This window comes from Dendrobium catenatum, unplaced genomic scaffold (genome assembly GCF_001605985.2).
Source record: "Dendrobium catenatum unplaced genomic scaffold, ASM160598v2 fragScaff_scaffold_231, whole genome shotgun sequence".
Taxonomy (NCBI): Eukaryota; Viridiplantae; Streptophyta; class Magnoliopsida; order Asparagales; family Orchidaceae; genus Dendrobium; species Dendrobium catenatum.
Window position 1 is genome coordinate 10,893,550 of NW_021318693.1, and position 17,357 is coordinate 10,910,906.

At 35.0% G+C, this 17,357-nt stretch overlaps 1 protein-coding gene across 2 annotated transcripts in view; it reads right to left on the reverse strand.

Annotated features, from left to right (window-relative positions):
• The window catches only part of LOC110111639 (anaphase-promoting complex subunit 1), a 177,681-nt gene that overhangs the window by 34,510 nt on the left and 125,814 nt on the right, over positions 1-17,357 (reverse strand). For both annotated transcript variants that reach the window (XM_020843595.2, XM_028693179.1), the window contains 7 exons: positions 9,485-9,556; positions 7,450-7,543; positions 7,262-7,344; positions 7,066-7,122; positions 6,815-6,892; positions 6,596-6,717; positions 6,355-6,515 (listed from right to left, as the gene is read on the reverse strand). In XM_020843595.2, coding sequence (XP_020699254.1) covers positions 6,355-6,515; positions 6,596-6,717; positions 6,815-6,892; positions 7,066-7,122; positions 7,262-7,344; positions 7,450-7,543; positions 9,485-9,556 — 667 coding nt within the window. The remainder of the gene's footprint in view (positions 1-6,354; positions 6,516-6,595; positions 6,718-6,814; positions 6,893-7,065; positions 7,123-7,261; positions 7,345-7,449; positions 7,544-9,484; positions 9,557-17,357) is intronic.

Below are 17,357 nucleotides of genomic sequence, written 5' to 3' on the forward strand. Positions count from 1 at the left end.
ACGTAGAAATACGTGTTATCTGGCATTATAGTAGCAGCACTAAGTAGATTCTAGTCGCCACGGCCACATACGTAGAGGATCGGGTTTCATAGGCTTTAGCCTTGAGAGTGAATTCTCTTAATTTTAGGCTTTGAAGGCCTAAAACAAATATTCTGGTCGCCACGCCACATATTGTTTTGTTGGTTCGAACCTTGTCGATTCCTATTGATCTATATAGAAGGATCGGGTTCGAAACTTGAATTCACTTGTCAACCCGCGCAGCATCCCTAGACGTCACGTGTATACCAATAACACGCTCGCCGGGCCCATGCGATTTGAGGGCATTTTATAATTAAACCCTGTCGACTCCTTTTATTTACTTAGAAGGATCGGGTTCGAATTTAATAACCCGCGCAGCATCCCTAGACGTCACGTGTGTACCAATAACATGCTCGCCGGGGCCCTTGCGGGTTGAGATTGTATTTACCCCTTTTAGTGTGCCTATGTGTATACAAACTATTGTGTATGTGCGGGGGTATTCTTGGAATAGATACCTTCTGTCTGCTTGTACGAATGTTGCAGATCCGGTGCGTGGCGTAGCAGCTTCTGAATAGAGTTATTCGTTGCTTCGTACAGGTGGATTGTCGTGCACTACTCGTCGCTTTCTGCAGGTGGATCGTAGTGCACTAACTAATCTCCTGCCTTCGGTTGTAGAAGCTCGTAGGAGCTTATATTCTTTATGCATTCTGTTGTGATTTTGGTCTTTACAATACAGCCACTACTGCTGGAGGTAGATGTATTCATCCTTAGACTGAAGTTGACTACAGGATACTGCATTTACTGTAGTCTTTATGCATCTACCCATCAGTGGCATATGGCACATACATCTGTCTTCGTAGAGAGATCGTATGTGTTGCAGATCTTATTTTCTTTCATGCGGATGTGATATACTCCTTGCATGTTGCTTGTCGTTGATCTTTCATTTGCATGGGCATTGTAGCATTCACTGCGTGATCCTTGGGTTCATTTGTATATTAGCAAGTATTGTGTTCGTCTGTTATCCTTTTCAAAAGACTTATGAAGGTTTTGTATGCCCCCCTTGCATATCTATCATCTTCGTCTGCAAATAGGCTATTATAAGCTCATTTGTATGCTAGTTTGGGTTGACACCAATAAGGAGGCTACCTCTTCTATATTCCGCTTGCTCTGCTGTTCTCTTGCCATATTTTAGTATACATGATTGACGATGGACCCATCATTATAATTATCATGTGCCTCTTAATATTCTCCTTGTTGGTGAGATGTAGGGGCCTCCCAACCCCACCAAGAATTTGGCATGTATGAGATTTGAATGAATACACTCCTTGATTAGCGCTTGCATTCTATTGGCATTGATGGTTTTATTGATATCTTGACCATTCTTCAAAGTGAATTCTTTATTTGTTATTTGTGGTTTTGTGACATGTAGAATGATCCTTCACCAGGTTTTCATTTGCTCATGAGTAAATCCCCATTTATTTGGAGTCTTAGCATATAGTTCTTTGTATCACACAAAGATGATTCGAGTTACACATGATAAGATTACTGAATTACAATTATCTCTCAAATGAAATAACAATTTCTTATCACTCATTAAAGACATTGTATTGTTGAATGTAAGCATGTCATTACAATCACTCCAAATTACCCACATACTTGATTGAATAGAAGCATAAATTATGCTAAGTTGGAATAACATGGATCCCTTATTTATCCATTTGGTATTCATTTGAGTACATGTCATAGGATGACTTAGACTTTACTTACTAGTTCCTTGTGATCCTTTGAGTTCAAACCATATTCAAAATCAAAGTCCAAATATAATTTGTTATGCCATATATTCAAGTCTAAGTCAATTTCAAGTTCATTTATTTTCAATGCCAAGTTCTCTTGAGTTCAAGCTGAGCTCAATGTCATTATAGCTCAAATCACATTCGAGTCCAAATTTTTAATGTTCCAAATTAAGCTTTTATTATAGTGTTCAAGCTCAATGTCAAAGCTTTGGTTTTGCTTGAGTCTAAATTAAGTCCACAAGTCTGTGTTGCCAACTTGTCAAAGTCATTCCTCCTCTGATCTGATCGATGACTAGCCTTAATCGAAAGTTCTCTCTCATTATCGGGAGGGGTAATTAACTATAGGGGCTTGCGCCTATAGGAAACCAGAACTCAGATCATAAAGTCCTCACAAAATGAGGGCGAAATCTCTGGGTAGTGTCTTATCTACAAAACCCATCTGCCTTCCAAAATTTACCTCGGAACTATTCAATTAAAACTCCCTCGCTGAATAAAAAGAACAGCGAGCGGAGGCCGGGGCCGAATTTTCGGAGCCCACAGCTAGCCTTTCGGGTGATGCTCCCTTCGGCTGCCTTTTGGCCTTCTTCCTCCCCTTTGCTGATTCATTGGGCGGCTGTTTGGGTTGTTTGGGCTGTTTGGCTCCCTCTCCTCTCCTATATATTGTGGCTGATTTGTGACAATTGGAAGCTATTTTTGGTGAGTGAAAACTACTTAAACATGAGGGTTTCTCCTTGGAAAGCTTACGAGCTATTTCCACTTCTCTTTTCCTCTCTTTGATTTCATATGGGCTTCTTACCTTCTTCTTATTTCCACAAGTTTCCACCCCACTTGTATCTTTGTTCACAAGCTCTTGAAAGTGTGGTTGGCTGGTTTGGTAGCATTTGCCGGAGGAGTCTTGTGGTGGACGTTGACCCAAAGTTGTTGTGGTGGACCTTTGGTTTGCATGTCTTTAAGCACTTATTATCTTACCTACTATTTCGATGCATGTGAGGTGACCACTAGCTGGTTGTTATGATGGTAGTTTGTTTTATTTTTATTTTAGTTTCATTTTTTGTCTATCTTTCATTTGTTTGGAGGTTTGTTTGGTGTTGGCTTTATAAATTTTGAATCGAGAAAAGTTCTACTAGCCATTATGCTCTCCGTTGTGGTTTTTTTTTTTTCCTACCTAGTTGTCTGCATCAAGTTTTGTATCAGAGCCAAGGTTAACATATCCTAGGTTGGTGTGTGAGTTTTTTTTTTCTTGAAACAAAATGGCTAATCAAAACAACCAAGTGGATTGGCAACAAATGATGCAACAATTGGCTGATTTATAACATCAAATAAACAATATGGCTAACACCCTTGCAAATTTGAATGTCAACAATGTTAATGTTCAAAACTCTAAAAGTGAAGAAGAAATCTATAGGAATCAAAATAGACTTCATAGGAATTGGGATCATGGGATAAAAATTGACTTTCATAACTTCGAAGGTAAGCTATAACCCGATCAATTCATTGAATGGATAGAAAAATTGGACCAATTTTCAAATGGAAGGATATCCCTGATAATAGGAAAGTTAAGTTTGCTAGCTTAAAACTCACAGGTCACGCCTTAACTTGGTGGAAAAATCTTCAAAATAATAGGCTAAGACGAGGGAAGGATAAAATTCAAACCTGGGATAGGATGAAAGAAAAAATGAGGGAAAAATTTTTGTCTTCTGATCACTCACGAACTTTATTCTAAGAATTTAATAATCTTCGTAAAGGATACCAAGCAGTTGAGGAATACACTGAAACCTTTTATAAACTTCAATCACGAAATGATCTAAATGAATCTGAAGAATGAACTATCACTAGATACATTAATGGGTTGAAATGGGCAACTCAAGATCAATTAAGCCTACATCATGTAATCAAACTCGACGAATCTTATCGAATGACCTTAAAAATTGAAAAGCAACAACAAAGAAGTAATAACAAGGCACCTAAACCATTTAAGCGACGACAAACTGGTGGGATAAAAATCCAATCTTCACAACCTTCTGCTAGAAGATCTAATGTGTGAACAAAAACATTTGAAACACAAACTTTATATAAAGGGATTGATGGACCCAAGCTGACTGAACTATCCAAGCTTATTGGACCATGTTACAAATGCGGGTTATACGAACATCTTTCAGCTGCTTGTAAGAAAACAACCCTCCTAGGACTAATTACATTGATAATGATGAGGAATTAGAAGAAGATGAAGAAGAAAATGAAACTGAACAAGAAAATGAGACTGAGTTAGAAAGGCTTGACGTAGAAGGCGACCAAGATGACCAATTCTTAGTAATCCAACAAGTCCTAACTACTAAAATTGAAAATGGAGATAAATGGATTATGAGGAACATCTTTCGAACCACTTGCACTTTTGAAGGAAAACTCTGCACTTTAATGATTGATAGTGGTAGTTCTGGTAATTTTGTCTCACAACTGATGGTAAACAAGCTTAAACAAAAATCAAAACCACTTGCTAAACCTTACAAAATCTTTTGGTTCAAAGGAGGTGAAGTTCCTATCACAAAGCAATGCACTGTTAACCTATCAATTTGAAGCTGTTATAAAGATCAGGTTGTTTGTGATATCATGCCTTTTGAAGTTTGTCATATCTTATTGGGTCGTCCCTGACAATTTAATCATAAAACAATTCATAATGAGGAAAAGAACACATACACTCTAACTCAAAATAATAAGGAATTCAATCTGTACCCTCAAAAGTACATTTCTGACCCACATGCCAAGATACCAAAACAACAAAAGCAAGCATTCCTGAATTACTCAACATGAATGAGTTGAAAAAATCTAAGATAACATATCTAGTGTTAGGAAAAGAGTCCGATCCAACCTCTCAAATTCCCAAAGAAATACGATCATTAATTGATGAATTTTTGGCATAACCCCTGAAGAACTACCAAAGGCTTTGCCCCCAATGAGAGATATTCAACATCACATTGACTTAATCCATGGAGCAACATTACCCAATCTTCCTCATTATCGAATTAGTCTTGCTGAACATGAGGAACTATATAAGCAAGTGACTGAACTTTTTGATAAGGATTAATCAAAGAAAGCCTGAGTCTATATTCTGTGTCTGCTTTACTTACACCTAAAAAAGATGGAACCTGAAGGATGTGTGTGGATAGCTGTGCCATAAATAAAATAACCATCAAATATAGGTTTTCAATACCTAGGCTCGATGATATGTTGGATATGCTTAGTGAAGCAAAAATCTTTTCTAAAATTGATTTGAAAAGTGGGTATTATCAAATTAGGATTAAACCTAGTGATGAGTGAAAAACTATGTTCAAAGCCAAGGAAGAATTGTATGAATTGCTAGTCATGCCTATTGGGTTATCTAATGCTCCTAGTACGTTTATGAGAACGATGAATCATGTTTTAAGACCTTTCATAGGAAAATTTGTGGTTTTGTATTTTGACGATATTCTGATTTACAACACTCATTCTTCTGAGCATCTTAATCATGTTAAACAAATCTTGCAAACTTTAAGAGAACAAAAATTGTACATCAATATGAAGAAATGTTCTTTCTAACTCCAAGTTTGACCTTTTTAGGATATCTTTTGTCTGCTGAATGAATTAAAGTTGACCCTGTTAAGATTGAAGCGATCCAAAAATGGTCGACCCTAAAGAATATCAGCAAGGTGAGAGGATTTCACGGTCTAGCATCTTTCTATCGTAGATTCATAAAAAATTTCAGCACTTTAATTGTAAATATCACTGACTGTCTTAAAAATAGGATTTTTAAATGGACCCCTGAAGCTGAACAAACCTTTCAAATAATCAAAGCAAAAATGAGTCAAGCTCCCATTCTTAGTTTACCAGATTTTGATAAAATATTTGAAGTTGACTGTGATGCCTCACATATTGGTATAGGAGCTGTGCTTAGCTAGGAAGATAAACCCATTACATATTTTAGTGAAATATTGAAAGTGTTGATAAAATGATATGATTAAATGAAATTATTTTATGATATGAAATGAAAAAGGAATAATGCATATTGTTCCAATTGCTTTAAGTTACTGCAATTTAGAAGCATATTTTACTCACTGAGTTGTAGTTTGCTTTTAGTTGCTCTAACATTTTCATATATAATTTATTATAATCAAAATGAATAAAAGATGTAAAAATATGTACCGTAGACGTGGCGCACCGGAAGAAAAGTATTTTGATGATTTTTTATCAGTTTATTTTTTTAGTAGCTCATTTAGTGTATTGGAGATGGATTTAGCAAATGGAAATTTAATTCACCGACCAACTGTCTATTCTCGCCTCGTTAATTCAAGCCTCCGGTCTGGATCGTGACACAAGCATTATTATTAGCTTTATCCCAACAATTTGTGATTACTTTTATAAATCATCCTCCAATCAAATTCAACGTCACTTGTTAGAAAATAGAAGAATTTTATGTTATGCCATCTATTTCCAGTACAATAGTAAATACAAGTACCATACAATATACTCATGAAGGATGTAATGTAGAAATAAATGAACAAATTATTACCAATAGAAATGCAAGCTCCAGTAACAATGTTAACATATGCCTGTACAAGAGCCTGTCTATCAAATTCATCATTATCATTCGCATCATTTGTTAACATCGCAATCCCAATATTCACAATTGAGGGAACCAGGGAATCGATCCAACCTTTCGATGGGCAAATTCTGCACCAAATAAAACATAGCTGTATCAATATGTTCCTACAAATAAAGTTCACTACGGATGGCAAAGGTAAATTACCAACCTACTCCACATAATTAAACTACGAGCAATGATCCGAAGCATGATAAAGTCAGGCCTCAAATACTGCAACTCAAAATGAGTGGAAGGGATATGAAGTCTTGATGCAACAACTTCTGATTCTGTCTGAAATCAGAAATATTTTTCATCAAAATCAATAGAACTTGATGTTTTTCCAATTCCTTTTCTAGCTTTCAACAGAATCACTGGAGTAAGAAATCACCTTTAAAAATATAAGAGCTAGTGCTATTGTCGCTCCAGGTGCTGTTACATCAACATTGATGTGTGTCCCTTCTAACATCTAAATCAAGAAAAATATAAAATAAAAAAGGATAAGACGTTCAATTTTTAACAGTTCAAATGAAGCTGCAAGGTTCACCTCATTGCATTACCAAACAAATCTGGAAGAAAAGAAATAGAAAGGAAATTACAATGTAGGAAGGAAATGCAGATGAAGTTAAAAGTCGAAATAACCTGCCCAATGCTTCGGCTGTGATCATCTGATGATGGTCCTATGTGAAATGGCTTCTCCTGCAAAAAACAACAATGGAAAAGAAATAATAATTTTATATAGAAGTCTAACGAGTAAATATAATTTAACTAAAATATTGGACGATGTGATAATGCAAAAAAAAAAAAGGACAGGAATGAAGTTGCTTCAAGAAAATACATTGTTAACTCCTTTGCTGCCAGTATACTGGAAAAGCTGATCAATAGAAGCATCCATGAAATTAAATGCATCATTGCCTCTGCCTTAAAGTCAGAAAATATATATTTTTAATTAAATTGTACAAAAACATAGAGATTGCCATGTAGTAACAAATACTAGAGTTTCTCTGGTTTCATGATATCATAAACCTAGAGCAACAAGCCCCAAAGCAGATCCTGCTGCGACAGCATAACCTTCTCTTTCAAGCACATTATCACCGCCACTTCTGCGCCCTATTTCACCCTGCAAGGAAATCAACCAGAAATGATGTTGAACTAGCAATAAATCATTAGAAAGACAAATTCTAGAAAAAAATACAATGTAATGAACAGTTTAACAAACAGGTGGCTGATATCACAAAGAAGTCAACTTTTCTTTTACAAAATATATTATAAAATAGAAATAGAAGACTATACATCTAGAATATAAAAACAATACCGGTAATCCTTAGTTTGATCAAAAAATAAAAAAAATAAAAAGAAACAAGATTGGGTAGTGCTACAGGCCAATCAAAATGTTTGTCCAAATTTTGAAAGTGAGCAAAATAGATGCCTGCTATCTTTTAACACATTTGCACCCAAAAATAAAAGACAGATGCCCACATTGATAGGTATAATTACTACTGATTCTACAATAACTGATCACCCTTGATGTTTTCGCATCAAAGAAAATAAAATATGCCATCCGTAATTGAAAATTTGTAGACAATAATTCATGTTTGAAGAGAAAGACAAATGTTTATTTGGCATACTATATTTCAGTATTTTCAAAGAAATCATTAAGGCATTAAATCATTGATTACAAGTGTGGAAAAACTCTTCAACTATGATGCACCGACACTTCTCCTCAAAGAGGCGTGCAGTGTCCGACACCGTGTCCACCACAACACTCGTCTGACACTCCTCCGACACGTGTCGGACACGCCGAAAACATGTCCGATTAAAAAAATACTAAAAATAAATTGGACACACGTGTCCGACACGCGTATCTTAACCGACACCGTGTCCGACACGACACTCATCCGACACGTGTCGGACACGCCGAAAACGTGTCCGATTAAAAAAATATTAAAAATAAATTGAACACACGTCCGACACGCGTATCTTAAATATTTTATAATTTTTTTAAATTAAAATTTCTTCTATTTGGCGAGATTTAAACTAAATTTCTTATTTCATATCCACAACATCAAATCAACGTCTGCATTTAATACCCATTTATCGAATATTCTCATTTTCATTTCTCTTTGACAGTGAAGGTATTTTCATCTCCTCTCTTTTTGCACAATTACAAATCTTTCTCTTGTTGAACCAGAGTTAAAAGTAGTGATATTCAATGATGATGATATTGAAGGCCAAAAACAAACCTCTAAAGCTAATCATAGTAGTTGAAGCTTGAATGCTTGATGTTGCAGTAAGTGATTATTTGCTTATATTTTTGTGGTTGTACTAGATATTTTGTATTAAATATTTTATATTATAAGCTAGACAAGTTATCATGTCATTCATTTATTATTGTTTGTCATTTTTAATATGATATTACATTAATATATATACATTATATAAAAGAATGTATTGCCAGGTGTCCGCGTCGTACCCGTGTCCTATATTTGCAAAAAAAAGCCGTGTCCGTGTCGTGTCGTGTCCGTGTAGCCGTGTCCGTGCATCATAGCTCTTCAAGTAATATATGTAGAAGTTCATTTCATAAACAATATGAGGACCTAAAATGTAAGTAGCCAAAGCTTGCAGAACCAAGATTCAAACATTGAACAAGTTTGACGGCACTAATAATCATTTAATACCTATTTCACTAAAAGCATCCCCACAATCATATTGGGGCATGAATATGTTAAATATTTTGAAGTTGAAGTTTGAGAACCTGCAGAATCAAATAATTAATCCGTTTAAGATACCTTTTACTTAGATAAGTAGTAATCAGTGAGCTTCTAATATATGACTGCAGGAAGATATAATCTTTTCCTCTAAAATTAAACTACCATGTACCGTCAATCAAGATGTTCCCAATCCCGTACCAGTTTTCAACATAATTTTAACAACTACAGATAACAGTTCACTAACAGAGGATGAGAAAAATGTATGATCTAGTCTTATAAAATAAAACATCAACGAAAGCCTAACTAAGGCCATAATAAAAAAAGGAGATTACAGAAAGTAAATCAATTACCAACAAAATTTTTGTAGTTAATGGATGTGCTGACCCTTCGTATAGAAGTCCAATACCCATTAGTGCTGCAGACTGTGAAACAACAAAAAATATGCAAACCGATTCACGAAAGTTAATAAATCTGAGAAGTGACAACAGAAATTATGCATATAAAGAAACACTGGAACTTAAATCAACAAACTTGAAGTTTTTTATGTGTTAAATGGAAGGCAATATTTAGAAGAAGAAATGAACACTGAGCAGGATAAAAGAATCAAATGTTGAAGAAACTACTTATACCTCTTTAAAGAGCCCCAGTTAATTCCAAATATTTAGGTACCTTACCAGGTCATGTGTCCAGGATCTGTGCCTTAAGTAGATCTTGATTGGTTGGATCGGTGAGACTATCCCTATCTAAGAAACCAGTGAAGTACATGAATCTTGGATGGAGTGCATACTTCATGAGCTGGTAGCTAAGCATCAGAATTGTAGATTAATATGGAGTGTTGGTTGGGGCACTGACAACTTTACCTCCTAGCAGTAATTTAGAAAGGTTTGTCTTTCTTTGTTTAGCTCTGTGCTTATTTGTTATGCTCTTTACTTATTTAACCTACAAATTCGATGCATGTGAGGAACCCGCTCTGACGGTTGTCTGAGGATAGCGTCTTTTTTAGTTTCTTTATTTCTCCTAACATCTTTTGTTGTGATTGTCAAGTTTTGGGTCGTTTAAGTTTATTTAACAAAGTTTGTTTTAAGTTCTACTCTTTTGTCAGTTTTCTTTCTTGTGTGTTTTTTTGTATTCAAGTGATATAGGCTCCCTATATCCCTTGTCTGCATCAGGTGATTTCACTTATCATTATGGTGATGTAAAGAACTTCCGTGTTGATGCTGATCATCTGATCAAGACATACTTTTAACGTCAACAATGGGATTAATTAGATATTTTTTGTTTTGTTGGTAAATTTATGTTCTAGGAAACATATGAATTTTCTTTTAAATTCATCTTTGGAGTTTGGACTTATCTATTTGGAGATAAATTTCAAGCTTCTTTTATAATCTCTTCAAAATTTACCTCAGGTCTTTTTCTCATATAAACACCCGATGGTTATGCTGAGATAATGAAGCATATTTCTTGATTTGTTGAAACTACCCCAATTCTTAGTAACCACCCCCTTTTTGTGTTTCTCTCTCATTTCCCTCTCACTCATCTGCCATTTCTTCCTCTTGGACTCACTCATTCTTACACTTTCTAATCCTTGCATATTCCTTAACGCTAATACCCTTTCACAGCAGACTCAGCAACTTCAACATCAATCCATATGAGAAACTTATACTGGCACAGTTTTGAGGTTCAAGGGCTTCATCCATAGATAATATTTGGCAATGGAGCTTGATTTGATGTTTTCATAGGTATAAATATTCAATTATTAATTAGACTAAATTACTAGTTCTCCATCAATTATCCTTGCCTAGGAAAGCTCTACCAAAAGAGAGCCCTACCTACTACCTAAACAATATAAAGTAGTAGAATTCTACCCAATAATAATAATCAAGTGCATACAAAAAAGGCTCATTATTATACATACTTAAAATCCATTGAAAACTACAGATTAAAACATTATTACATATCTAATTCTACTTTTATATTTTGCTTACTAGTATAATAATCCTGACAAATTTACTTTCACCACATATTGGATGATTTTACAAATAAATTTGTAGCCATATCACAAAACCTCTCAAGCAAAGTTATTGTATCAGGAAACAATCACATTCACATATACATTTAGAATTATCTTGTCTAATTGTATTCATCAAATATTTCCATGTTATGTTCATCGTATATTGTACATTCAATTTCATTTAGCAATGACACTTCCAGCACATAAAAAGGTGAATTTAGAAGTTTATTACAAACTATTGAGCAATTGAGCCAACATGTAGAAAATTTAGATCATAAAATGACATTTTATAGAAGTAATTGTTCTTTAAAAGAATTTGACTCTTGAAAAGAAAGTCAATCTAATTATGGGTCAATTAGTGTCTAACAATATTTAAGCATTGCAAACCCAAATGGAATTCAAAATGAACTTAGTATAGGCACCTCCAAATTTATCCTTCAAACCATCTTGCCACTATAAAAATCCTAAACAAGAAATGTCACCTATGGGACACAACCTACAAGTGGACAAGATTAGAAGGCATTAAAAGGCCAATTATTATTATTCGCTCAGGAAAAATATTGGCACTAACCTTACTCTCGTAAGCTTAAGGTTCTAATTTTCCCCGAGGTGAATTTGATTTAACATTTAATCAGATTTCCCCTGAGAGTAGTAACAGGGTTTATTTAGATATGGATTCTACTTCCTATGAGCGTAAGTCTTCATAGTTAACTACCCCTCTAGTACTTGTTTTGCTCTATTTAGGTGTAGCTTTACATTGCTAGTTATATTTGATATTAATGTTATATTTGTTTTCTTGCAGGTAGATTGTACTTACAATAGCTCAAACTGTTCACAGGTAGCTATAGGGGCTACTAAGAGCTATTTGTTTGATGGAGAGTTTTATTGTTTGTGAGAATTGCTTAAAGTTTGAGTTGTTTCACCAATATTTGAGAGCTGTCAATTGTTTGGAGAGCTTTGTTTTGAGAGCTATTACTTGGAGGCGAGCCGTTGCTTTGGGAGATATTTTTACTTGTTGGAGAGCCATTGTTAATTTGTACTTAGGATGAATTATTGAAAATAATATATTTCTGCATTTTCTTCTATTTTATGTGCATAAATTAATTAGATTAATTAATTAAATTTTAATTAAAGTAAATTTTTAAATTGCTCAGCACTCTAATTAAAAAAAAGTATTTTAAATTGTTTAATTAATCTTGATTAAATTTATTAATTGGATTTAAATTTAAATTGCTTAATTAATTTTAATTAAAGTTTGATTGTTTAATTTGTTAATTTAGATTTTTAGATGAATTTTAAAATTACTTATGTTTAATTCAATTTGCTCATTAATCTGATTAATTAACATATAGTTAGTTAATTTAATGATCTAATAAATTTACTAAATTAATTGTATCTCTGATTTTTAGTCAATTTAGATTAATTACCTAATTCGCTAAACTAACTAATTAGTTGTTTAATTCATCAATTTAATATTTTATTGATTAATTAGTTAAGGATCTTTTACATTATTTAAACACAATTAATTAATTTAATCAAAGGTTTTAATATCAATGGAGTTATCAATTGATCAAAAAGGATTTTAATCAATTTAATCATCATACTTTTATTAAGTTCCATGTTTAAGCAGTTAATTAAACAGCTCAAACTTTGAATTTCTGATTAAATTGAACTTCAAATTTATAATTCTGAAATTAATTGAGAGTTTTGAATTTTAATTTTGTTTTAGTTAACTGGTTATCAAATGACTGCTTAATTAATTGTTGTTGTTATAATTTTAAATTAATTAGTTAATTACTTAGGTTATCATTTCAATTAAAATTTAATTAATTTATGTTTATCGAGTCGTAGTTAAGATTAGTTGATTAGTGAGTTATTTAATTTAGTTAATTAGTTTTAAATTGGTTAGCATAATTAGTCAATTAATTATAAATTTTAATTTCATTTCAAATTAATTTTATATTCATTAATTAGTGAATTTTAAGTTTAATTGAATTTTAATGCAAAGCTCCCAAATTTGCAAGATAGATATTTTTCTGGTGAATTTTCGGGAACCTCCTGGCATCCCCTCCCCGCGAGAAAAGGTTAGGGGAGGTTACTCACCCTTTTAGTCCGCCTAGGCGAAAATATAATCAATGGCCAAGGACTTCGGGATGTTGTTTGGTCCCGGTATTATCTTCAAGTCTCCAATTGATAATTGCTAATTGCGACATCTCCTGCTTTCCTTTTTCTATGATAATATATACATACGTACAAATTATAATTATAATTATTATTATAATAATTATATGCATAATCCCTCTCACATCTCTCCCTCACTCAATGTTTACACAAACATAGGTGGATCAAGTATGGCCTTCACGTGGGAAGTTGGACGCACAGAGGAAGTCAGAAGCCAAAGAGACTTTGAATCGTGCATATCTCATTGTGTGGAAGGGCACAGACTGGGTACTTGGGAGGCGGGCTGAAGGCTTTGGAGCTGGAGGCTTCGCGTGGGCTGAAGGGACACAAGACAGGAGCAGAAAGGCTGGTTTTGGCTTCGGCGTACTTGTACGATTTGTAGTTGGGGTTCAATTGCAAGTAGCAGGCATGGTCGGCAGTAGGGGTTGCTCGTGTGGGAAGACTTGGGGTTCCGAGTAGAAGGAGGCCGGTGGGAGTCAGACGAGACTGACGTAGGCATTAGCGGGAGTCTGGTCAGAGAAGAGAGCAAGGCAGATGTTCGTTGTGAGGAGGTTGAGAAAGAGAGTCAAGGGATTCGATTGCAAAGTCTGTGTAAGTTCGATTTTCTATTTTGTTTCACTTTTTTACGTGATTGACGCGACAGTTATCTCAACGTCGTGTGATCTTGGAAACTGACATGGGTAGTGGGCCGATGGTTGTAGGTTCATAAGTCAACAAATATCCTACATTAAAGCTTAAAAAGTGCATCACCTTCATAAAATCTTAAGTATTTGAGTTTATCAGTGTCGTCACCTTTATAGAAATCCATCTAATCACCCTAGAGATATTGATCAAAGAGGTGCCACAGGCGAGACACAATCTACAAATAACAGATTGTAAGGCATTATAATTGCTAGTTACTATCCCACAATAGGGTTGATGAGCACATTCTCGATCACAAAATATGTTTAGAGATGACTCAAGAATCAATACCAACACCTTTTATGGAAACTTAGGATAATGATAAATCATCTCTATAATAGGGATCATTATGAAAAGGATTATCTTGAAGAACAGTGAGTATATTATAACACTCTTTATGAAGAGAAATTAGATGAGTTCATTCATGCTCATTGCCCATCAAAACATAATCATAATAAAAATAATTTGAATAACCTTATACAAGGTAAAGCTAATAAATTTTTTGAACTATCTAAAAGGTTAAGGTGGAAGCTTTAATTTTATATAGAAAGTACAATCTAAATGTCTTTCTGGATTAGCCCCCTGAGATAGAGGACTTAATTACTTGAAAATGCATAAGTGATCACTAGTTAGTTAGCTTTAGGTAGTCAAGCTAGCGGATTTTGGTGATGACTTGTAGCAATATTAGATCGCCCTGGTGGAGCCAACTACCATCACATAGTTTGTAATGAATATGGCTTTGACAAAAATACCTGCCAACATACCATAAGAGATTACTAGTTGAGCAATTAATGAAACTCATATAAGATTTTAATCTAAAATCTAATATTTGAACAAGTTTGAAGAGTTTATTACTCAATGTGATCTTTCTGAGTAGTTTTACGTAGTCATACCAATATTCATTAATGGATTTGATGCACAACAAACTATCACATAAAATAATGATGAACTAAAGAGGTTAAGGCATCCTAACAAAATACCTATCGATTGAATTTTTATCAATATTTCAACTAGAGCTGAAGTAAGTTACGGAAATAAATTCTTCACCTGATTCCCTTTAGAGGTGAAGTAAAATAGGAAGGTCTATGGGCATTATGAAAGGTTTGATAAGGAAATTAAAGTGAGATCAGGAACTCGAGATTAGAGAAAAAATAAAATATTAATATATAGAGAGTGATGTGATGCAATGGGAGTTACACAAGAGTTTAAAAGAGAATTAAATATTAGCTCCACGAATTATCTAATCATGCATCAAAGATAAGTTGATTATAAGTAATTCGCGATGTTCAATTTGCTTGGCAAAGAAACTACAACAAGAGAACTAAACCATTTAAGCAAACACGGAGGAAAACATAAAACAAAGGCTAGTAAATAAAAATCCCACAATTAATACAAAGTTGTTCACACCTTGAGATCTTTAACACTCTCTTCCTACGGAGACTAAGTTGAGCGACGGAAGATTGTCCAGACTAGCATGGAGGTTGCCACTAAGATGGAGGTACCAAGGAACGTTGCCGTGGAAGAGGATCTCGGAGGCGGAGGAGGCACAGTAGATCGACCTTTGATAATCCAAGTGTAGACGGAGAAGTGTTCGTCAATGGAGTCTACAAGCGTCGGCAAGATTCGGTCAAAATATTCTTCGACGATATCGTCGAAGTCAAATCCGACGTCAAAGAATTGAGATCACAGGATGTTGACTCTTCCGTTGCGGTCGTATTCAAACCCGAAGTTCCACTCGGGTTCGTCCATGCATCCTTGGAGTGGAGCCGAATGGTCGCCACAAGCAAGATCTCCCAAGGAGGGCAGGTGGGGCGGCGGCTTGGCTAAGGGAGAGGGGAGCCGGCGGGAGAACAGGGAGGGAGGCGGGCTGGGTGAGAGAAAACTGAAGTTTACTTTCAGTTTTTGTGAAATTAGGAGGGAGGGATTGAGGGATTTGAAATTTCAATTAATGTAATTAATGCATTAATTTAAAATTTCAATTAAGGAGAGATTATGGGGCTGATTTTGTGGAGCATTTAAATTAATTTGGGGAGAGAGGAGAACCATTCAAGGGGCCGGCCAAAATTAGTGGAGAGGGGCAATTAATATTAATTGAGTGGGCCATCTAGAATATAGATCACGGTGGAATCAAATCTGAAATTTGGTTTTCAGATTTGTTCTACTAGGAAAGTTTCCTAACTGTTATTAAGCCATAGGATTCGTGGCATATAACAGGTAATAAAGAAAAATTAATAAAAAGCTACTTTCCTAATTGAGCTTGCTGTAGATTAGGAAAGAATTTGGAGCATTTGAAATTGAATTTCAATTCAATGGAGTAAGGGGCTGGCGGGCTGGCGGGAGACGGGCCTGGAAGAGGGAGTGGGATCGGCTGGAGCTTGGTAGCAGGAGAACAATTGGCCAGCGGCCAATTTTCTGGTCGGACAAACAGAGCCGGCAGAAGGAGGGAAATGGGAGAGGATTTCAGGGCCTGGAAGCAAGCTGAAGCCGGAACTCACACAGAGATCCACGGAATTTCCCTCAAGAACTCACAAAGAGAACTTGGGGGAACGGAGACCTCACAAAGAGATCAAAAGTAGAAAATTTTATTCAACAATTCATTAATTCTCATACAAGATACAATGGCCATATAAATAGGCTCCAAAGAAAAGAAAGTGCAAAAGTCTAAAATGCCCCTTGGGGCTACAAAAGCAACTACTACCCTCAGGGGTAAAATGAGAAACTACAAAAATAAAAGCATAATAATAAAACTGATGGTACAAGTAAAATAAATAATAAAGACTTGCAATCATGGCCGTCGATCTCTGTGGTCGTCTCTGATAGACGCGCCGAAATCTCCTATCGATGACCTCATCATTCTCCCCGGGTGGGAGAGAACTCGACCCCGTCGAGTGCGTACTACGGAAGCTCTCATATACTTGTACCATCAGTTTTATTATTATGCTTTTATTTTCGTAGTTTCCCATTTTACCCCTGAGGGTAGTAGTTGCTTTAAATATTAATATATAGAGAGATTGACAGAAACCAACTTTAGCACAAAACTACAATGCACAAGACATCCTAACACTAATCTAAAAAGGAGAAGAGAAAATAAAAACTAAGCGTACCGAGAATATCAGTAACTTATAGATCCTTCTTATGAATAGTTCTTTGTAACAACAGTCTTCTACATCGACTTCTTTCAAGGGTTGATATGCACTCAAAAGAAGTTCTCTTTGAATTAAGAAACACACAGAGAGTACAAGCAAAGGAATTTTGTCATTCAAAAAACGAGTACCATTACATGGAAAATGATCAAGCATCGTTAGATACTCCAATTAGTAATGGGTTTGACCTACTTAACCAAGATATGA